This window comes from Trachurus japonicus, chromosome 14, assembly GCF_045865225.1.
Source record: "Trachurus japonicus isolate A0001 chromosome 14, Traja_1.0".
In the NCBI taxonomy this organism is placed as follows: Eukaryota; Metazoa; Chordata; class Actinopteri; order Carangiformes; family Carangidae; genus Trachurus; species Trachurus japonicus.
Window position 1 is genome coordinate 32,888,079 of NC_140920.1, and position 23,946 is coordinate 32,912,024.

The 23,946-nt window shown below is 44.5% G+C and overlaps 2 protein-coding genes across 2 annotated transcripts in view; one reads left to right on the forward strand and one right to left on the reverse strand.

The window, feature by feature from the left end:
• rps14 (ribosomal protein S14) overlaps nucleotides 1-23,946 on the reverse strand; it is a 155,363-nt gene that overhangs the window by 78,020 nt on the left and 53,397 nt on the right. The window lies entirely within an intron of this gene.
• On the forward strand, nucleotides 1,599-23,809 carry adamts2a (ADAM metallopeptidase with thrombospondin type 1 motif, 2a). The gene is made up of 25 exons (XM_085798855.1): nucleotides 1,599-1,773; nucleotides 5,202-5,662; nucleotides 10,276-10,468; nucleotides 11,341-11,429; nucleotides 12,294-12,377; nucleotides 12,455-12,538; nucleotides 13,347-13,500; nucleotides 13,575-13,680; nucleotides 14,223-14,366; nucleotides 14,517-14,649; nucleotides 15,874-15,987; nucleotides 16,253-16,398; nucleotides 16,477-16,566; nucleotides 16,771-16,853; nucleotides 17,521-17,654; nucleotides 18,116-18,239; nucleotides 18,459-18,539; nucleotides 18,620-18,783; nucleotides 18,882-19,041; nucleotides 19,114-19,312; nucleotides 19,411-19,621; nucleotides 20,479-20,608; nucleotides 20,707-20,781; nucleotides 22,169-22,355; nucleotides 22,496-23,809. The coding sequence occupies exons 1-25, from the start codon at nucleotides 1,686-1,688 to the stop codon at nucleotides 23,286-23,288; spliced, it is 4,227 nt and encodes a 1,408-aa protein (XP_085654981.1). The 5' UTR covers nucleotides 1,599-1,685; the 3' UTR covers nucleotides 23,289-23,809.

Here is a 23,946-nt window from a genome sequence, read left to right on the forward strand (position 1 = left end):
CTGTGATGGCGACAGACGATTCATCTAACACTTAAGTGAAGAGGAAGTGAGATAAGAGCCCCGCCCCCACATCACTAACACACGGACACACACAAACACACACTGACCACATTGTTTCACTTTCTTCATGTGAAAGTAGCTGAGCTGGTTGACACACTTCAATCACAGTCTAAGTACTGTACGTGACCAGGACTCAGTGAGGACACAATGTTTTTAAGAACACATTACAAACTCATCACTCTCTATTAATTCTGATCAACTGATCAGTCAAATAAATTCAGATCATGGTGAATTGAGTCTTTTCAGAAAACAGCCAAATAAATAATGACACTCGGTGTTAAGGCCAAAGGTCAATGAAGGTCTGTGCACCAAAACTTGTCTGTACAATTATTGGTTATCCTAAATCAATAAACTGTTAAAATATTGATCTTAATGAGTCATTTTGGAATGAAGGAATGTTCCTTTGGGAACCATCCAGACAAAAGAAGAAATCTCAGATTATTGTTACTTACTATAGTAATCTAAATTCCTGTTGCACTCTTTCCCCTTGACACATACCACGTCTTCCACAACCACAAAGCCAACAAGGAAGAGCAGGTCCTTGACCTACCAGAGAAGGTGGAGAAGATTGTGGCTGCCAACAGAGGAGAGTATTACTATAACTACAGCTACCAGCAGGTAGTTTAGATGCTGGATGAGAGGACGTTGATGTGGGAGAGTTCTAGAAGTAAAAAGTGAGTTAAAGCATGGGGAGAAGCTCAGGGAGGCTCGGGAGGAACCACAGCAGGTACAGAAACGACTGCAGTCTGAGCTGAAGAGATACTGAAGGTGGAGTCAGACAGGATGTGGTCTTTAGTGTTGCATCCCTTTCATCTCACCAAGTTTCAGGAGGCTGGCCTCAAACTCAAATTTTTCAGTATTCAACTTCTTCAGGTCCAGTAAAGGTCAGAGCTGCAGGATGATTTTATCTGATGAAGCTACAACTCTCAAGCATGTTCATGTTGGACAGGATCTCCGACACTGATGAAATAATAATCCCCGTCATTTACAGCACCTGAATGGAATATCAACAACACTGTTAGTTCAGATCTGAAAGCTGTATAAAACGAGAGGTTTAAAGACAGTTAAAAATTCAGACTGTACAATGAAGGTCTTGACACAGAGCATCACAGACGTTAATTATCTCAGCTTGTTGCTGTTTTAGGTTATGGTGACATGCTGCTTTTAGAAGCAGTAGTAGTAACATGTTCCTGCCACAAGCTGTCACCCTTCAGTTGGACTGCAGAGCAACGCTGGAGCAGGAGGAAGGTTCAGGTTCACACATCTCACATCTGTGAACTGATCTCAGTGTGTGTGTGTGTGTGTGTGTGTGTGTGTGTGTGTGTGTGTGTGTGTGTGTGTGTGTTGCTTTTCTGTAACTGTAGTGCCACTCCAACTCCAAAAAGTATAGTAGTAATATACAGCTGCACTACTGCATTATTCCAGCTGCTGCCCTGCTCCTGCACACAGACAGTTGAGCGGTGAGGGGGAGGAGACCCTGACCAGGAGGAGGAGGAGGAGGAGGAGGAGGAGGAGGAGGAGGAGGAGGAGGAGGAGGAGGAGGAGAGGGGCAGTCATTGAGAGAGCTCAGTCTGCTCAGCTCAGTCACACCAATTGTCTCTCTCGCTCTATCTCTCTCTGTCAGGATGCAGGATTGTCGTTATGGATTATTGATTATTGTGTTTCTGCTGCAGATCAACTGTTTACACTCAGTTTACATCAGTGACGACACAGGTGAGACTCACTGCTGCACATATACTACTGATGCCATTATTACTACTACTACTGCTGCTGATACCAGTACTGGTGCTGCTAATACTTCTATTGATAGTGCATCTCATATAGCTGCTACTACTACCACTACTGCTGATACTGATATTACTTTTGCTGCTACTGGTACTACTACTACTGCTGCTGATACTGCAGCTTCTGCAGTTGCTGCTACTGGTTCTTCTGACACTTCTTTCACTTTTATTCCTGACACCCTAACCCTTTCTGCCCCTCCTGCTGCTACTGAAGCTGCTGCTGTTGCTGCTGTTGCTGCTGTGTGTATCGGCTGACAGTCATCCAGCTTTGGTAATCATTAAATGCTAAAGTTGAAGACAACAGGACTTCTTCTCAGTACTTGGGGACTCTTCACCTCTCATTCGAAAGGCTTCTCGAGATCTAAAAACGATGTGGAGTCCCAGGTATTTAACCGTTTGTGGGGAGGACACCTTAGGGAATGGTTAAGCTAGCGGCCATGTGGGTCATTAGAGTAACCTTTGCCAAGGTGTGGTTCATCTGTGAGCTGCTGTCCTTCTCTGCCTTCATGTCAGGATCACATGGGTCAAGATGTGAATGGGTGTAAAGTTGCCTGGGAAGGGCCCTAGACAGTATTAGTATTATAGGTGAATGATAATTGGACACAGGTGGCCCCTTTTAATTCCTCTCTCACACCATTCATCTTCTCTGTCCAAAATCTGGACATTAGCAGCCTCAAAGGACTGTCCCTTCTCCCTAAGGTGCAGAGGCCCAGCTGAGTCCTGTCCTGCTGAGCTGGCTCCTCTGTGTTGTCCCATGTGCTGATGGAGAGGTTGTTTGGTCTCTCCTATGTGTAGGTATGAGCACTGCACCGTGCAGCGCTGCGTGCACATCATTGCTCAGCTTGAGCCAGCGTGTCTTTTATTTGGAGTGAATCTGTTTTTGTGTTTTTGTGAGTGTTGCTGGCTCTGATATGAACACAGATGTTGTGTTGGAAGGAAATTCTTGTTTTTTTCCTGACAAACCTGCCACTCCTGGGACAACACCTTCTGCCTTTGTTTTTGTTCACTGTCCAGTCACCAATGCCCAACCACTGAGTGAGTTAGGTAAACTTTTCTCTGACTGGAGACAACAGAGAAAAAGGGAAATCAGATTAGTTAATTTAAAATTTTAATTTTTTGATTTCTTAAAGAAATAGTTCACCACAAAATGAAATTCAGTCATTATTGGCTCACTCTCATCTACTCCAGAGTAGTTTTTTATTCTTCAAAGTGCATCTGGAGACCCGGGAGGCCGGTTCATAGTCCTTTATATGAGAGCAATATGGGCCTGACATAAAAGGGTCCATAAAACTACACATAAACCATTTAATATTCCTCCACACTGCTCGTCCACTGCAATCCAAGTGTCCTGAAGGGATATAGTCATTTAGCCTAAACAGTCCTGTATTGAATTTGCCTGGGGTGCGCTCTTGCGTTCCCGCGTGTGAACGTCAAATGTCCTAAATGACGTTGTTTGCAGTAAACTCTGGACTATATCCCTTTAGGACACTTGGATTGCAGTGGACGAGCAGTGTAGAGGAATATTACAAGGTCTTTGTGTAGTTTTATGGACCTTTTTGTGTCTGGCCCTATTACTCTCATATAAGGCTTTCCTTGGACCCACCTCCCGGGTCTCCAGATGCGCTTTGAGGAATAAAAAATATATAGAGTATTCATCAACATGAGGGGGAGTCAATAATGACTGAATTTCATTTTTTGGTGAACTATTCCTTTAAGCTGCCATAGCTGTTAGCAGATAGCCCCCTCTAACCGTACTACTGCCACTACTACATTTGAAGCTCTAGTAGTAGTGGTACCAACTGCTGCTGTTGGTATTCCTACAACTACTGCTGTAGTGAAGTGGAGTGAAGTGGAGTACTACTTCTATGAATACTGTTCCTGTTCCTGTTACTGTTGGTGGTTCTGCTACTATTGTACTATTAGTATATTATTGCTCCTGGTTCCTACTGTTTCTATTGTCTGTACTACTATTGCTGAGGTATAGGTACTGTAATACTGCAGTAGTGTTGTGACATAACTCCTCTACCACTGTCAGTGTTTGACACCATTAATGATGTAGAGTTCTGTGAGTACTGACTCCTGTAAGTGCTAACACTGTTGGTCTCTGGTGTCCTCTTCTGTGGTAGATGTGTTCTCCTCCAGACAGTGACCTCTGACCTCTGAACTGAAGGTCAAGGTGAAACAGGCAGAACAGCAGCCAATCAACTAATCACTGGCCAACTGTAGCGTCCCAGTGTTCCCAGTGTCCTGATTGGTCCTTCATTTGTTCTCCGTCCGTTCTGTCTCCGACTCAGAGGAACGTTCCGTCCACGTTTTCCCCATAAATCTTTGTGTTTATGTGTTTCTGGCATTTGGGGAATGTGAAGAGTTCAGATCATATTTCATCAGATCCGTTGTGTGTATGTGTGCGCGTGTTAGTGTGAGTGTGAATGTGTGTGTGTGTGTGTGTGTGTGAGAGAGAGGGACAGGCCTCTGACCTCCATGACCTCAACGATGTCTTTCCATCGCTACTAAAAAGTCTCTGATGATTTAGTGAGGATCCTCCATCAGCCTCATCTGATAGGACTTGTCCTCGGCATGTAGCCTAACCATGTGGACATTGTAGAAGCGTCCTCACCACGTAGACTTGCCCATTGCCATGTAGATGTGTCCTCACATGTCCTCAGCATGTAGACGTATCCTCAGTATACCTGTCCTCACCATGTAGTTATGTCCTCACCAAGTAGACGTGTCCTTTCCATGTAAATGTGTCCTCACCATGCTGTCCTTTTGTTGTGTCTGCAGCAGTTTATTGCCAAATGCTGCTGTAAAATGTTACAGGAAATGTTAAAGGAATAGTTCGCAAAAAAAATGAGATTCAGTCATTAGTGACTCACCCTCATGGTGATGAATACTCCGGAGTAGTTTTTTATTCCTCAAAGTGCATCTGGAGACGCGGGAGGCCGGTTCGTAGTCCAACGAAAACTTGTGACAGTACTAGGGCCCGACACAAAAACGTCCATAATTCGTCCACTGAAATCCAAGTGTCCTGAAGGGATATAATGACTGAATTTATTTTTTGGTGAACTATTCCTTTAACAGTGTGTTTGTGTTTGTGTTTGTGTTTGTGTTTGTGTTTGTGTTTGTGTTTGTGTTTGTGTTTGTGTTTGTGTTTGTGTTTGTGTTGACTGAGTGATGCAGACTGCATGATCACAAGGCTGGTTGGCTGTGAGCCCCATGTTGCTGATGACATGTGTGGTGCAGGAGGAAGGTCATGCTTTGGTCCTCTGTTCTCCAACATCATAATTAATATTAAGATGAATATCAATTAACACCTGACAGATAACATGTAGATTACTTCCTCTCTCTCTCTGTCAGATTCTCTCCATCAGGTTCTGTCAGAGTTCAGTGTCGTTCATCCAATCAGGACCGACTCAGAGGGACGTTTCCTGTCAGCCTCGGTCTCTGCCAACCACTTGCGCCGCAGCAAAAGACACGCCCACTATGCAGAGGACACGCCCTCTGACTTGGATAATGTCAAAAACAAAAGACAATTTCAAACGGACGGGCCCGCCTCCAACCAGACAGGCCACAGCTGGAGGGGGCGGAGTTACCAGACTGAGGAGGCGGAGCTTTACTTCAACGTGACCGTGTTCGGTCAGGAACTCCACCTACGTCTGCATCCAAACTCTCGTCTGGTCGCCCCCACAGCAACCATGGAGTGGGAGGAGTCAGGACAACTTCACTCTCAGCCAATAGGAGACACCAGCTGTTTCTACACAGGGCAGGTGACCAACATGGAGGACTCGGCGGTCGCCATCAGCAACTGTGATGGACTGGTAAACGACTAAAATATAAGATTATATTCAGATTTTTTCCACTGAACTTTCATAAACTAAGAAAACACAAATCATAAACTAACACTATCACAAAGTAGACTACACAAACATCAACACATTTAGACAACACAGATTTAAATCAGTATCACCATAGAAACAGAAAATGTCACTCTTGTCAGACTGATATAAGACTGTAGCAATCAGACTGACACCTCCAAATGTGACAGGGTCAAGAGGTCAGGTACAGAAAACAGCCTCCAACACCAAAACATGAGTGCAGCAGCGTCCAGGTGACACCGACACTAGTCTGATCCAGTTCCAGGGAGATTTATCTTTAGAGAGATGGAGTCTATGGAGACTGTAGCAGCCCACGTCAAGCACAGGTTAAGAAAACAAGCCTATGCTCCTGGTATCTTTAAACAATCAAATCTATTCTGGTCTGGGGGTTCCTGATTGGTTGAAGGGCCGGCCCTACTCTGTCCTAACAAATCGGTACAACAGAGTAGGAACCCCCAGACCAGGATAGATTTGATTGTTTAAAGGCAAGGCAAGGCAATTTTATTTGTATAGTCCGTTTTTACAAACAGTTTGGCTCAAAGGGCTTTACATGGCATCATAACAACGTCCTCTGTCCTTAGACCCTCACATCGACTACTCTCCTCTTACAACTCCATAGAAAACCCTTTTAACAGGGAAAAATTGGAGAAACCTCAGGGTGAGCAACAGAGGAGGGATCCCTCACCCAGGACGGACAGACGTGCAATAGATGTTGTTACAGACAAGCTACTTACAAGATACAATAATAAAAGATTAAAGATACTGGGAGCTGTAGGCTTTTCAGGCTGCTGCATTCAGAAACACTGTGATCGCCCCAGTCACGCAGACCTTTCAGTTAATGTTTTGTTTTTAAAACAAATCCTGCTTAGCCCAGCTTTAAGTTGCAGACCTAGGTCAAAGTCAAGCTAGCTTCTAAATCCTCTCAGAGATCATTCTATTGTTGATCATAACAGGTTTTAATGTAAAACATGCATGTTGAACCAGTGTGAAGCTTCTGAGCATCTAATAATAATATGCAGTATAAATATACAGTATTGCCCATGAGATAAATAAATACTCTATTATGTAAAAATCTATTCTGAGTATTTTGTATCAGGTAGAAATCTATACCCTCATGTATCCAGAGGCTGCATGTGTGTGATGATAAGTGACATGACTGTGACATCACCTTGACATATCAATGATGTCACTGTCAGGGTGCATGATGTATACATCATATCGAGGGCTTGGAGCCAGAGGGGCGTTAGTGTAAGACCTATACCTAAAAGACCTATCTGAGATCAAACTGTATTGAATAAAGCAACAAAACAATAAAGACCTAACACACAAGTGTGAGTAATGTTTGGAGCCAGAAGGGCATAAGTGGACTTACGCCCTTCTGGCCCTGAAAAATACATGTAAATACATGTAGGACCCACATGTTTGTTCAGAGCCAGAAGGGCGTAAGTGTAGTTGGTGCCCTTAAACAGCATTGAAAATGGCTGAGAAAACTGCAGACATGGAACTTGTCTGAGGCAGAAAAGATTTTTATGAATATTACAAACAAACTGATGAATCCTATATTAAAGAAGTTGAAGATGAGTCAGAGTTGTTTTTGAATGTATGTCCTCACAAGAGTGATGACAGTAGACAGAATCATGCCTTGAGAGCCTTTTACTGGGGTCATCCCTGTGTTCCCCGGGTCCTATGTAGCTGTTTTGTGTGTGACTGGGGAACATAGAACCCTTTTTTAGAAAAAGGGTCCTATGTTCCCCAATTTTCCTCAAAAGGACCAGGGGAACATGCAATTTTTGGTCTCATACCTGCAGAGTTGCGACTTTGCGACTTTGCAGTTGCGACTTTGCAGATTTTTGCCTGTTTTGAGCGATGAGGTTAAGTTGTGACTTTGAGTGGGAGGTAGAATTGTCCCATTGGTTGGGTTTAGGCAATGAAGAAAGGAGTTGGTTAAGTTTAAAACAGTAAAAAGACCAGTTAGAGGCTAGACAGGCCAGATAGATAGAGAGAGTCCAGATAAGCAGAGAGAGTCCATCGACCGGCAACAGCAGGGAACATAGGACCAATTTAAAAATAATTAATGAATGAGTTAAATGAAAATGAATTACTTATTCAAGTGTTAATTATTCAATCAATTCAATGCATTGTTCAGCAGATACGACCAATATGTCCATAGAAGACTTGGAAATGTTTGGTGCCAAAAAGGCGTATCTGACGTTTTTGACATATTCTTTTGATTTTAAAATGTTTTAGAACATGTTCATTGTCTTAATATGCCATAAGTTTATTACATAAATACTCATTCATATAAGTATGTCTGTGGTTGCAATGTTGTGGTTTAAGGTTAATGAATACAGTTGATTGAAGTGTGGTCAAAATTTTGTTTTGTCTCTGTAAAGTTTGTCAAAAGCCACTTACTCCCCTCTGGCTCCAAGCCCTCGATATTCCAAATCTTTGTGACTCAGATTATAAGCAGAAATCATTTTCATTAACAAACAGAACATACTGATCTCAGTGAATAGAAACAAACAGAAGATGAGACAGAGGCGGTGACCCGGTGAACAGCTGTTTCTGCTGTGATGTTTGTGATGCAGTACTGTCACATTGCACCTGTTTTGATAAACACCTTCATACAGGTGTTTATGCCCCTGGTTCACCTGCAAACACCATCAGGTTTGTCCAGTAAAACCAGGTTGATTATATCACCTGACCCCCTGACCTTTGTCATCATCATCATTGTTGTTGCTGTTGTCGTCGTCCTCTGTGATGAGGCAACAGCTCCAGCTGCTGCTGCAGGCAGATGTTTGGACAGCTGCTTTTCCACATGTGCAGCAGTGAGTGATTAAGCACAGAGCTAGGAATCATTTATAGACAGAAACTTCACAGTTTCAAAGCTAAACAAAGACAGATTTGAATAGAAAGTGCAGCAGGAAGTAGAAACAGGGCCAGTACATGGATGTGGGAGCAGCAGAGCTCAGACTGAAGCCTGTGCAGCTCAGTAAGACCCGCCCACCTCAACCGGGTCACAGCGGGGGCGGAGCTGCTGATGGAAGCCAGATGTGCAGGACAGACGAGATGAGGCTGAAGACAAGGAGAGGGGAAAAACTGAAGGAATATTTTCCAGCTGCAGAGTGAGCTGCCTCAGTCTCCACCCCCTCTCAAGCCACGGCCACTCACTTCCTGTTTATCACATCTGTGTCCAGAGATATGTGTCCTAAGGTCACTCTGACCTTTGACCTTTCACCCCCAAGATCTAGTCAGTTCATCTCTGAATGTGTTTTGTCAAATCTGTGGAAGCTCATTTATCCAGCATACACAAAAATCTCACATCAGGTGAGCAGGTGTACGCAAATCTGAACCAGCGTGTAACATGCAGGACAGTATACGGCTGTGTCGGATCATTTTTAGTAGATCATACTAATGCAGACTTAATGTTGTTGCTGTTCTTATTAGTGGAAAAAAATAAGCCACATGTTCATCATTTAAAAACAGGAAGCCTAAAATTAATTCCAGTTTTATTTTGAGCAGTTGATGTAAATTAGAAAACAATGTGTAGCCTGACAGACTCTTGGCTGTCTTCTGTGTATCCATGTGGTGAAGGGTGCAGTGTGAGGCCTCTAAAGCAGGAATATACCAGAGCGTGACATTTGAATTACGATTGTTTTCAGTGGTCACTGAAATTGGCAACATACACATCATTTGTAAATCACCCAGACAGGTGTTTACCTTAAACCTTAAAGGGATAGTTCAACATTTTGGGAAAGTGGCCTATAATAGTTTTAGTAGTAGGTTCATTACCTTTAATTGTCGGTGCAAGTTGTTTTGAGATTGGTGGGGCAGAGATGTGAGCTCTGCACGGCGCACGGTATTTCCGCCTTTCCCTCATTAAACTCATCAAATACACAATCCAACATCTCCAAAATGCTCTGTTTGTTTGTTTGTTCTTCCTGGGGTCTCTGATGGACAAGTTGTGACCTGCACATTTATCACGTAATAATAATTAAACGTTACAAGATGGAGTTGTTTTTGAGGCAAAGCAAAGCAGTTTGTATCTCTGCCCCGCTGTTTTTATGAACCTAGTCCTAAAGGCCCACACAGAGTCGGGCGTACTTGTCTCCATGGACGTCCGCGTGTACTCGAGGCAGACTCTCTCCTGTCCATTAAAGGCGAAAAAGCCCAAATAAATATACTTAAAAAAGACTATAGGGATTATGTCAATAGGCAAATTTGCCAAAATGTTGAAATATCCCTTTAAACTTCCCTTAAAATATTCACTTTTATTATTACTAACGTCTCAGATCTGAGCACACTCAGCTTTTATACTGTCCAGAAAAACAAGATGAGGGAAGCGACTCATCACTGATTGGTCAGTGAGACAGAAAGCAGAAGGCCCTTATCTGTGAACTGAGTGTTTTTGCTAGTCAGACTTAAAAGTGTTGAGTCAGATGACAATAATGCTTCTCAGACACTCATTCAGTCTGAAAACGTATTGATTTAGCTGACATTCATTTTTCATCAGACTGACCAGTAGAGCAGTAGATGACAGCTGTGTGTGTCTCCAGGCTGGGATGATTCAGGCAGGTGAGGAGGAGTTCTTCATCGAACCGTGGGATCAGATGACAAGAGGAGACGAGGAGGAGGAGGAGGAGGAGGAAGGACGACGACACATAGTTTATCGCTCCTCCGCCATCAAGAAAAAAACAACTGTCAATCAAACTGAAGCTGTCAATGACACTGCTGATGACTTCATCCGAGGTGAGGTGGGTTAGGGTTAATCAGCGAACTCTGACAGATCCCATTCTCAGCTGATGACTTCATCAAAGATTCATGTGTAACAAAAAGCAGAGTGATCCTGTAACTCAGACACCCGCAGATTTAAGTGTGAGGAACAAACACTAAAGTAAAGTAAAGTAATTTTTTTTACAGTGCAGTTCAAATCCTTCAGATTCTCGTCTGTGTTGTTTCTGCAAAAGGAAAACATCTAATTGAAACAGTGAAGTTGTTCCAGGAAACTTGGCAGAGACAACGGAGCTTTACAACACACACTCACACACTCACACACTGCGACGTGGCACTCTCAGATTCCTGGAGGTTTTAGAGGTTTGGACCCGGAGTCTATGGATCACAGTTCGTTGTCTTTGCTTTACTCTTCAAAAACATGATCCGCCAATCAGGAGAGAGCCTCATATCACCTCAGCTGACCTGAGGCGGAGCTGAGGTTGTTCCCTCACAGACACATGGTGGACAAGAACATGACACACACACACTGGCGCTTTATTTGTATTCTGGATGTTGACAGTCTGTCATCAAGGACACGCCACGATCAGAGGGGTCAGGGCGAGACCAGGGTGGGGGCGGGGGGGTCTGATCTGTGTCCACTGAGCCAGGACACTAGAACATACAAGACCACAACTGCAGATCACCTGAGGACACTGAGGTCACCTGAGGTCATTCAAACATTATGAGGTTGATTAAAATGTCTCTACAATGAAGGATTACATAGGTTATTCTCTAAAGGATCACTAGGTTGTTGGAACTTTCTCTCATCACTGAGGTTGACAGAATCCTCACAGTGGTAATAGAACGTTCTCTAAACATCACTGAGGATGCTCTGCTGCTGTCTCCAGGTCCTCTCCTTGGTTCTCTGCTCTGGCCACCGCCAGGCTCAGCTCGACGGCGGCGCTTCATTGAGGAGGCGGAGCTATTTAACATCGAGGTCAGTAATACATGAATGAACTTTGAGCTGAGGCTCTGTTAAAGGGATACGCCAACATTTTTTTTTCATGTCTTGCATGACAAGCAGATAGACACCATCCTTTCGACTGTGCGTGCAGTACGTAATTATAGCTTAGCTCAAATGCTGGAGGTGTATAGGTAGTCTTAGCCTGCCTCCTACTCGAGCCGTAATTAGCAATCAGAAGCTGATTTCATTTTAGCTCTAAACTCTGTAAATATATCACTTTATCGACATTTCAAACATTTTTAGGCGAGAAAGTAGCCGTTGAGATCAGCAGTGTGTCGTTAATTTGTCAAAATACCAGCTGTTTACAATTTTGTTCGGACAAATTCAGCGCTACTCAAGCTAGCCGTTGTGACCAACGCACTCCCGGTTATTTTCACAAAATAAAACACCCACTGCCCTTTACATACAGAAAACCATGACGATAGAATTTGTGCTTTTACTTTGAAATAGGAAGCTAACCTACCCTCGATGTAGCAGCTTGAACCAAAATAAACCGTCTTTGCTTGAATCCTTAGTTTTGACCAATCTCGTCCCCTTACCGGCATTTGACCGCTCAAGATGCCTTACCGGCAAGTTTTGTCAGCTCTGAGACGAAGATCGGCCCGTCGGTTTCCGTTTAGAGTTGCTGAAGAGTTTCTCTGATGACTTTAGGTGGAGGCAGGCTAACACTACCGATACACCTCCAGCATTTGAGCTAAGCTAATTACGTACTGCACGCACAGTCGAAAGGATGGTGTCTATCTGCTTGTCATGGACTTGGGAGTGAGGCATGACACGAAAAAAAATGTTGGTGTATCCCTTTAACTCTGGTAACCTTCAGTTCTTTTCCTCCTTCAGGTTCTATTGGCAGTGGATTACTCTGTTCTTCTGTTCCATGGCAGAGACCACATCCAGAAGTACCTTCTGACCCTGATGAACATTGTAGGTGGAAACACATCAGTGTGGAGACAACAGTAGAGAATGTTCTGATGTTTCTTTATACTTCCTCTGTGTTCCAGGTGAATGAGATCTATCAGGATCATTCTCTTGGTGCTAACATCAACGTCGTCCTGGTCAGAATCATGATACTGTCACCAACAAAGGTATTCACCTGTTCTCTCACCCTCTCTGGTCAGAACCTTCTCTGACCTTCTATGGCCAGGACGTTCTCTGTAGACAAAATAAAACTTTTATCCTCAGACCTGATGGTACAGGACTGTCATGAACATGAATGGTCCCCCCCAATAAAAATACCCTAAATTATTAAAAATTAAACAAATGGATTTTCAGATCACATTTTTCACATTTTAGATTCACATCTAAAAAGAAATGATTGAAATCGTGGAACATAATGTTTGTAATTCTGACTCCATATTCCATCTCTGGTCTCCTCCACTGCAATGCAAATAAATGTGTAGTTTCTTACACAGATGCCGATGAAAGCAGGCTTTGAAAAAAATTACCTCCCCAATCTTCAGGCTTCATTTATTGATATTCATCCATATCAATAAATCATGCATAAAGTAGTCCCATACACTGGGAGAAAAGGAAGATGGGGAGAAGAATTGGGGATATGGGAAGGTTAAGGTTAAAATTATGATTTACTACTATAACAGTTGAGTAAGCAGTGATACATGCTGTTGGGTGTTTAGGACAAATAAACAAGAAAGGTAAGCACGATAAATGATTCCCTGTGCAGGACTTTTTGAATGATATGGCGAGCCTCTACCAAGTTGTGATTTATGGCGGCATGGTATGAGCTGCTGCATACGGGCAAAAAAAAAGAAAATCACTTTTGTGCCCCCCCCAATCCTGACATCAGATCTGCACCCCTGGTCATGTTGTGACTTTAATCTGAAGGTACCGTACGTACAGGAAGTAAAACTCTACACCAACAGTGTTCTGGTTCAGTCCCAGGAGCTGATCTCTGTGGGGAACCCTCAGAAGAGTCTGGAGAACGTCTGTGGGTGGTCCTACCTGCAGCAGAGGGAGCAGAGTCACGCTGAACAGCACGACCACACCATCTACCTGACCAGGCAGGAGTTCGGCCCCTCCGGCATGCAGGGTACGACTGACTCCCTCACTGCTGCTGTAGCACCATGACCTCTGTGACCGCTGACTCTGGCTTTGTCTCCGTAGGTTACGCTCCCGTCACAGGGATGTGTCACCTCCATAGGAGCTGTGTCCTGGTGCTGGAGGATGGGTTCTCCTCAGCCTTCGTAGCTGCGCATGAAACAGGACATGTGTGAGACACACACACACACACACACACACACACACACACACACACACACACACACACACACACATTAGATTGTTACAAAAGTTTGTCTTTACTATTCTTTACATTTTCCGACATTCAGCAAGATTCAACAGTTTAAAGGAGCATTATCGCAAATACAGCAGTAAAAGCATAAAATAAGCTGAAATATGCAAAAGATAGGTCGGGGGGAGCCATAACTAAATTTACAAAGCAAATAGCCAACAGTGTAGTGTCCGTGGGGCAAATGCAGAATTTGTCTTTGTTATGACCCAGCGCCTGCTGCGTTCGATGTAGCAGTGTTAGGCTGCTTACAGTCACTGAATCGCTCGGTAGGACACTTTCTCTCCACGTCCCCGTGTCTTTCTTCAGCTGTCCTCTCAGCGTCATTAACGCCTTAACACAACGGGGGGGAGGACACCCACTTGTTTATATCTGATAGCTATGCTCCGCCACTGGCTCCATCTAGTGGCCGCGGATTTGCGTTAATGCTCCTTTAATATTTCAGAATTCTACTGTCTCTTTAGGTTGGGTATGGAACATGATGGTGAGGCTAACAACTGTGATGACGACGTGCCGTTGGGCAGCATCATGTCTCCACGGGTTCAGGCAACTTTCCATCGATACCACTGGTCCAGGTGCAGCTGGAGGGAGCTGCATCAGTACCTGCAGTGAGCACAACATCTTACAGTACACCTGACACCACATCTAATACCAGATCTGATACTACCTGATATGACACTTAGTATTACACCTGATACTACAGCTGATACTACAGCTGATACTCTCACTCTCTGCCCTGTCTGCCTTCCTGTCTGCAGTGCCTACGACTGTCTCCGCGATGACCCTTTTAACCACGAATGGCCACCTCAGCCTCAGTTGCCGGGGTTTCAGTATTCAATGGACCAACAGTGTCGCTTCGACTTTGGACCAGGATACACCCTCTGTACTGTAGTATGTCTGTCTGTCAGTCTTTTTGTCTGTCTGTCTGTCTGTCTGAGGTGACCTTCCACTTTTCACTTTCAGGACAGAGCATAAAAAAGCATTGGAGACAATGGACACACTGCTGCATCACGTTTCATGCCGAGAAATCAGCCGTTTATCATAAAACGGCAACAGAAGAATGTATTTTGTGTAAAGACCGCTCCACGGACTACAAATCCGTGTCCCACAAAAAATACGTCACCAACTGACACGGGAAAGGGCGGCATTTGGTGTGTGACGTCACCTACGCGACTTGTAGTCTTTCTGGTTACAGATTCTTCTGAATTTTATTCTACAATAGCTTTACAACAAACGGCTGATTTCTCGGGATGAAACGTGATGTTTTAAACAGGTAGAGGACATATTTTTTTCTCATGGCACAATTCAAACGGATCACGAAATAAAATTTTCAGTCCCCTTCATTTGAATGGCGAGTTTTTCAGAGTTGAGGTCCCATGGTGACCGTTACTTCCTGCTTCCGCTTAGGCTCTCTATAAACACACCCCTCCTTTCAGAAGCTCCACCCCCCAAACTCAAGGAAATCATTGCCAAAGCAAGGAATTGATACAACAACAAAATAAAAACTTTCGTTTAACTTCGTTTAAATAGTTTTTTACTAAAGTTCACTGACAGAAAAGAGAAAGCTGTCAGGGAAGCTAACAGGGAAGCCAATGGGGAAGTCAATGAGGAAGCTAGGTAACACTGTTAGCATGTCCCACAATTACCATCTCTTGCCCCTCCTCTCCTGAGCAGGACATGCCCCCTGCTGCTAATGGGCTGGAACAGTGTTGTGTTGTTTGCACAGTTCACTCACAGATATTCTCTGTATGTGTTGTATCAGAACCAGTCGCTGCCCCTTTAAGAGACGGACGGTCCTGATTGGGCTGATGTGTCAGGAGTTAAATTCTTCAGTTCAGACGTATCAAGATGTTCTCAGGGCGGAGCCCAACATCACATCTGTTCAGGCCGTTAACTGTGAGATGACATCACACAGAAAGTCACTTATCAGCAGATTTATTAATCTGAGTCGTCAGGGAGTTTCCATTCATTATGGTGGAACAAAGTCTTGTCATCCGGTTCTGTCAGTTCTTTTCTGATGATGTTGATGCTCTGATGTTTCTAAGACTGAAGAGACTGAACATTATTCAGTCTCTTTCCATGACACATAATGAGTATGTTTGTGTTTTTCTGCAGTACACAAACCTTGACCCCTGTAAACAGCTGTGGTGCAGTGACTACAACAACCCATTCTTCTGTAAGACCAAGAAGGGTCCGCCGCTTGATGGGACCAAGTGTGGTCCAGGGAAGGTAAGGACACACCAAGGTCATCAGACTAAAGGTCTAGTGACGGAAGGAACACGGCTGCCGTCAATATTAACCAAAGAAACACTCACCAAGCTCTAGCTGCTGAGATGTTTCCATGGAAGCTGCTTGTTCTCAATCAGCTGACAGTAAGCTAAAGTTCCCCCCAGTCTTGCTTCCAGTCTTTGTGTTAAGCTAGGCTAACTGCATCCTGATTCCCACTCTGTGAGGACTCAACATGCGTCTCCAAGGTAACCGCTTCTCATTGCAGCATTGCTTCAAAGGTTTTTGTATGAAGTTGACCCCTGACCTCCTGAGACAAGATGGCGGCTGGGGAACATGGAGCGCGTATGGCAGCTGCTCCAGGACTTGCGGGGGCGGGGTCAGGTTTCGGAGCAGACGCTGCGACAACCCAGTGTGAGTCGGCTGACAATTATCTGTGATGTCACAGATCAGGTGCACCAATCAGAGATGCTAACCTGTTGTTGTTCTCAGTCCAGCCAACGGGGGGCGCACCTGCTTTGGAAACAGTTACGAGTTCCAGCTGTGCAGCCAAGAGGAGTGTCCTCCACTGACAGACTTCAGGTCAGGGTTCTGCTGTTTTCTATCTGACTTCAGGTCAGTACAGGCTTATCCAAACAGACTCCAGGTCAGTGTTCTACGAGGTTCTAATGGGTTGCACTGGCTGGCTTGAGGTCAGTTTCTTTACTGGGTTCTACTGGCTGACTTCAGGTCAGTGTTCAACTGAAGTGTTCTCCTGCACTCAGTCGGTGTGTCTCTGCCTTTCAGGGAGGATCAGTGTAAAGTCTGGAATCCATTTTTTGAACATGAAGGAAAGAAACACCACTGGTTGCCATACCAACACCCTGACCGTAAGTACACACACGCACATGTGTGGATTCACATGTTAAACTCATCAGTCATGACTGTTTTGGTGGGAGACTCACAGCCTCTCGTCCTTTAACTCTTTATAGTCTGAAAACAAGTTCCACCTTAAAGGGATAGGATATTTCAACATTTTGGCAAATTTGCCCATTGCCATAATCCCTATATAATAATATAATATAATATAATATAATATAATATAATATAATATAATATAATATAATATAATAGTCTTAGCAGTAAGTTCATTACCTTTAATTGTCAAGCTGCTCAGCTAACGCAACGGAGGCATATGGTATTTCAGGCTTTCCCTCATAAAATACACAATCCAACAACTCCAAAACACTCTCATGGACAAGTTGTGCCCTGCACATTCACCACACTATGAAATATAATATATATATATATATATATATATAATAATGGAACGTTACGAGACAGAGTTGTTTTCAAGGCAAATGTGTAACCGGAACTACATTTCAGACACAGCTGCTGGGCGGAGTGATTTCAAAATCACGATCTAAAAACAGCTTGCACCAACAATACTCATAAAACTATAGGGATTATGGCAATGGGTGAATTTGCCAAAATGTTGAAATATCCCTTTAAAGTTTCCACCCTAAGTAGCTCAATCACATGTTTCTGTCCTTGCAGCTGATGAGCGCTGTCGTCTGTACTGTCAGTCGAGGGAGACAGCAGCAGTGGTTTCCATGAACAGAATGGTGCATGATGGGACACCATGTTCTTATGGTGACGACTACAGTGTGTGCGTCCGAGGAGAATGTGAGGTCTTTATTGGGTTTCACGTTCTTGTGCTTTTTGTCAGTGGCTCAAACACAGCTCCTTCAATCTGACCTTTCACCCATGGTTTATCTTAAAAATTGTGTTTTCAGGAAACAGGAGGTAACACGAGGAGGAACCAAAATTCAGTTGAAAATTTATTTTGATTTTTCAACATCTCAGTCACTGATCAAGTTTGCAAGAAGAAAAAAAGAACACAGATAAGCTCATGCGAATATCTAGCCTAGCTTAGCTTGAGTTCCTGCTGTGCCTCCAGAGGGCAGCACATGCAAGAACAGTGAATGAGCAGATTGTTTATCAGAAACATTTGTTATTTATTATTAGATGATTTAATCTGCTCTGTCAGATCAGACAAAACAGCAAATGATGAGCTTTGATAACTGACTTAAACAATGATACAGCATAATAAATTATAACCCTCTCTCCTCTCTCCTGTTTCCTGGTACAGCATGTTGGCTGTGACGGACAGATCGCATCAGACCAGCAGGAGGATCGATGCGGGGTCTGTGGGGGAGATAACTCCAGCTGCAAGATCATCAAAGGAAACTTCACCCGTAGCACCAAGAAACAAGGTCAGAGCCAGATCTGGTCCAACAAAAACCTCTGGGTTCCTCCTGTCTGATGTTCCTGTAGAAACATTGTGGTTCTCTTGTTGGACTTTACCGAACAGAGAGACAGAACTTGAGCATTACCACTGGATTAACATTGTGAAGTAGATGTGAAGTACCTCCGAGTGATGATGATCTGTGTTATTATCGGTTGATTTATTGGTTCTCATGTCTCTGACCTAGGTTACATTAAGATCCTGGAGATCCCCAAAGGAGCACGACACCTGCTGATCCAGGAATTCAAAGGGACTCCTCACATCCTGGGTATGTGGAGGGATGGACCTCATGTGAATGTCTCCAACCTTGTTGTCGTCCTTCGCAAACCATCTTGTATTCTGCTGCAGCCGTGAAGAACCAGGAGACGGGTCACCTCTTCCTCAACGATGAAGACGAGCTCCCAGAATCCCGTGTTGTAATTGAGAAGGGTGTGGCCTGGGAGTATGAGCACACTGAGGAGCAGGAGTCCGTGACAACCACGGGGCCACTGAAGTATGGAGTCCTCCTCATGGTCAGTCATCAACATCTTTTCCAAAGTCAACAGGTCACAGTCTGTGAACAGGTGAAAAGCCCAGAACAACCGTGTCCTGCTGTGTTTCTATGTATCAGGTCCGTTCCCATGGTGAGTCCAAGGTGACGGTTTCCTACAAATACATCATCCAGGACCACCTGCAGTCCTCGCTGGAGTCCAACCTGGTGCAGGAGGATGCCATATTCTACGAGTGGGCATTGAAGAAGTGGTCACATTGCTCCAAACCCTGTGGTGGAGGTACACAACTCTGCTGCTGTATGACAGTCTGTTCTTTTGGTTACCAGGGTAACACATATGTGTTGTTAACAGTGATCTATGGTTGCCAGGGAAACAGTACACAAGATTTGGCTGCAGGAGAAAGGCAGATGGGAAAATGGTTCACAGGATGTTCTGCTCCAACATTAACAAACCAAGAGCCATCAGCCGCAGCTGCAACACCGATGCCTGCAGCAGCTCTCTACGGTAACCGACTAGAGGTCCCCCTGGTAACACAACACAGGTTACCATGGTAGCTATGTTACACAAACATCAGGGTCAATGAGACAGAGACTGGTCAGAAAATCTGTATCTGTTTAAACACTGTAACTGATGCCATCTTGCCCTCAGCTGGATGACCGGGGACTGGGAGGACTGCAGCGCCTCCTGTGGTCAGACTGGGTGGCAGCGTCGGTGGGTGGGCTGCCAGCAGGAGTCCAGCAGGGGTCAGCAGCGGCGCTCTGTGCACAGCAAGCTCTGTCAGGGCAGCCGACCGGCCGGGAAACGCACCTGCAACCGCTTCTCCTGCCCAGCCGTGTGGCGATCCGGGCCCTGGACACCGGTACTGGACTTGGAACAGGGGTGAAACACAACCATAAATCTGCCCTTCCTCTGACCTGACCTTCCCCCTCAGGGATGACCTTCCTTTCTCTTCTTTCTTCTCAAAGGTCAAAAGGTCAAAATCTTTATTTGCCATTTGTGCATACACACAATTTTTGTACAGTTGTTCCAGGTCAGGTGGAGAAACAAAAAAGAACACACAACGACATACAAGACACAACGAAAAACACACATCAAATTTCTAAAAAGGCCTAGATCTATGTCTATAAGTAAATAAATGTAAGAATAAATAGGTGTAAAGTGCCAAGTGCTACTGAGGTGGGTGCGTGTTGTGTTGCCATGTGCCCGGGTTATTTTGTGTTTGCTAAAAGTCTGACTGTAGCCAGGTAGAAACTGTTGAAAAAGCGTGATCTGCGTGTGATGATGCTGTCTGGTCGTTTGTGTCTGAGGTTGTATGTGCAGTGTTTATGTTTGAGCAGGGAGGGAGTGAGCTGAATGTTGTGTGTCTTTAATGATCCTCTGTGCTCGCTTTTGACAGCGCAGTGTGTACCACCTCTGTCTAGATTACTATTCGATCCGTTGATGTATGATTTCCTATGTTCTGACTACATTCAGGATGACTTCCTCCTCTCAGGATGACCTTCCCCTTCATTTGCTCTATACTAGTCCTACCTGCTGTGTTTCAACCACCTCTGACCTGCTGCCCTTTGCACTCTTTATACCGCTCCTCCAGGACGACCTCACACCCTTTTGTCTGAACAATTACATGACTTCTGTCAGGAGATTATTTTAGGCTTCGGTAAATACAGCCCTGCTTCAATAACTGATAAGATCTGACCAATGTCTTTGTGTTGGTAGTGTTCAGTGTCCTGTGGAAACGGAACTCAGGAGCGTCAAGTCACATGTTCAAGTCCAGAGGGATCGGCTGGAAACTGCAGTCAAGCTCAACCAATCACATCCCGTGTCTGCCAGGCCCCACCCTGCAGCAGTAAGCATTGACCAATCACATTCTATACATATATTTATGGGGTGGGGGGGTGCTGCTGCTGGGAGTCCATGATGCTGATTATTTGACTCCCCATGCAGGTGACCCGAAGAACGCCATCATCCAGTGGTTGTCCAGGTCTAACACAGACTTGCCAACTCCAAAGATCTTCTCAAGTAAATCTCACACCCCGTTTACACCGTGCATTAACATGCGTCTTTGACCGGATAACATCTGACCACACATTTGCGCGAGTAAATTAAAAACTAAACTAAATAGTAGAAGAAGAAGAGAAAATGGTAGCCATCCGTGAAGTTGGGTTGTGGCTAGATGGCGTACATGAGCTGCAGGAAGTGACGTAGAATCTTACCAAATCTCGTTGAGAACTCCCGACTGGTTAAGTTTAGTAAAACTCTCATGTCCAGGTGTAAAATAGGAAAAAGAAAGCAAAAAGTAAGTGAAGCCACTGGTTGGGTTTAGGCACAGCTAAGTAAAGATTGCATGTTTTCTAGGGCGTTAGCTTCCTGCAGCTCATGTCCGCCATCTAGCCACAACCATGAAGTTGCGCTATTGTCCACACTTTTCTCATCTTCACTCCATCCACGAGTATCCACAACGTTTTCCACAGCTTCTGGCGCTGACCGCTGCTATCCACCAGGCTAGTTTGTTGTGGAAACTGTAGCTCGGCACAATGACGTATGCAGATACAGGACACATTACCGTTTACACTTGGTCTGGCTGATCGGCTCACAGTCCGCCCTCAATGTGCCTTGGGTGTGTTTACACCTGCATTTTCATGTGGTCAAGCTCTATCCATAGCTACTGCAATCTGATCACTAAAACGCATGTTAATGCCAAGTGTAAATGGGGTATCAGACCCTGACCTGCTTTCCTCCTTGACTCTTCCTCTTATTGTTGATCTATTGTTGATGTGGTTTTCAGTTTAAACAACTTTTTTGATCTCTAAAGCCTGGTACACACATAAAGATTAGGCTATCTGTCTGATTTTGGCTCGATTTTCCCCCTTCTGACCAAGGACAAAAATCGTCCAATTATCTTATGGCTCTTAAGATTATCCTGTGAGATTATCCTGTGGTATGAGATGGGTTAAGAGTCAAATTCTCCTGACAGTCTGCTCGGAAAATGGTCGATGTCAGGATCATCGGGGCCTGTTTCAATCAGTCACAGACTCCGCAAATGATGACGTGAAATTGAATGTAACCAATAAAGAAGCGATCTGACTGAAGAACATGAAGCATAACAAACCAGTATGGCTACCATCTCCATGGCAGATCACGTTTGATCATGAGAGATTTCTGGCGTGGGGGGCAAGATTCTAGTGTGTCATCAGACAAATCTTTATGTGTGTGGTGCTGTATTTGGATAACACACCATACACAATACAATCAGAACTGTTCAATTAAAGATTTTTAATCTTCGTGTGTGGGATCTCTCACAGGTAAAAAAAATCTGTTGAGATTTAGAAAATCTTTATGTGTGTACCAGGCTTAACTCGACCTCACCTCCACTTGAATCTGTTTTTTACAACTGCTCTGCCCCCAGAGCAGCGTTGCCGCGGTGATCGGTCGGTGTTCTGTCGGATGGAGGTGTTGAGTCGGTACTGTGCTATCGCTGGATACCGCCAGATGTGCTGCAAATCCTGCAGTGAGGGAAACTTCAGCAATCCTGACAACTCCACCAGCTTCAGCAAAGTCAGCAGCTTCACCACCAGTCTCCCGCTGATCAGCACGTAAGTGATATAACCTCATGAAGCAAATGGGTGGGGGAAGGACTCATTATCAAAATAAGTCAAATGGATGAAACATGGTTGACAAATAATGAAAACAAAACCAAACATGAAGTTTCACCGTGTAAATGTTTTGCCACCAGGTCGGAGATCCTGACCACAGAGACAATGACCACAGCTTCCACCTCTACCTGGTCTGACAGCAGCCATATCATCAGTAATGTCACCAGTCACGTCATTGGCACTTCACATCCCAGCTTCAGTGTAACTCTGCCCCCCACCAGCAGGAGTAACACCGACTTCATCTACGTGGAGTACGATTACGAATACTCGTCCTATGAGGATCCTTCAGTTCCCTCAGAGAGCACAGATATTTTAATAAGCACTACTCCCCCTACTACCACTGCAACTACTACTACTACTACTTCTTCTACCACAAAGCGCCCAAGAAAAACCGCTCCACCACATTTATTCCAGAAGAAAACAACCACTCCCACAACTCCTCCTGCTAAACTTTCCATGGTAACAACTGATGGTCCACAACCATCAATCACAACATCAGCTGATACGCACGACATCATCACCTCCACATCATCACCGCATACATCCTCAGGAGGACAGGGTCTTGAAGGTAAACTCAATCAGACTGAAAGTGAACCAGTGCCAACGTCCTCATCATCCTTCATCCCACTCTCGAAGAAGGAGAACAACTCGGTGGACGAGGTCCTATACCAGATTGTGGGTGTGGATGGGGACATCACCAGAGGTCAGCAGAACTTCTTTGTGCCGCGGATGCCGCCGTTTCGCGAGCGGACACAAAACAAACGAATCCAGGAGCTTCTGAATGAGAAGCGACGACAGGACCTTCTGAAGAGAACGAGCAGGAGCCGAGAGGGTCGGACTGTCCGGAAACAACCTGGACTATCAAAAAACTAAAGTTCAGTTTATTGTTCACTAATAATGTCGCATGTGCAGCTTGCTCACTTCCTGCTAATGCTAACAGAAACAGACTGCAGAGCTGAGGACAAAACAAACAGCAAACTCCATCCTCATCTTCATGTTTTTACAGTTTTACCTCCCATTAAAGCTACTCCCCCCTACCCTAGTTAACATCTAAAATCTGAAAGTCTGAGATATGAAAGCCTGAAGGTCTCAAGCTTTGAAGGTCGGAAGGCTAAAGGTCTGGGGGTCTGAGGGTCTGAAGTTAAAGGTCTAAAGGTCAGAATATCTGATGGTCTGAGGTCTGATAGTATGAGAGCTGATGGTCTGAAGGTATTAAGATCTGAAGATCCAAGGTCTGAGGTTTGAAGGTCTGATGTCTGAATCTGTTTAGGACTAAAACAAGGAACCTTGTGCTGTGGTATTCAGACTCTGGTCTGTTTGGGTTTCACTGGTTTTCACAGTCACGCTGTTTGTACCAAATAATCCTGTTTCTAAATAAAGTGTTATCCAGCGTCTGATGTCATCACAAACATCTGCTCATTGTTAAACTCTGAGACTGTTTTACCCATCTGACTTTATTCAGTCAGAGCCTCCAGTCCTCTCTGTTCTCAGCTGCAGAGTCCAGACTCTGTTTACAGGTTCCAATCCACTT

What these genes read in the sequence shown, in the direction of transcription:
- adamts2a (XM_085798855.1), top strand. Translation starts at nt 1,686, where the DNA reads ATGCAGGATTGTCGTTATGGATTATTGATTATTGTGTTTCTGCTGCAG. An exon ending in CGGAGCTATTTAACATCGAG is followed by an intron (nt 11,430 to 12,293) that starts GTCAGTAATACA and finishes TTCCTCCTTCAG; the next exon opens with GTTCTATTGGCAGTGGATTA. An exon ending in AGTCTCCCGCTGATCAGCAC is followed by an intron (nt 22,356 to 22,495) that starts GTAAGTGATATA and finishes TTTTGCCACCAG; the next exon opens with GTCGGAGATCCTGACCACAG.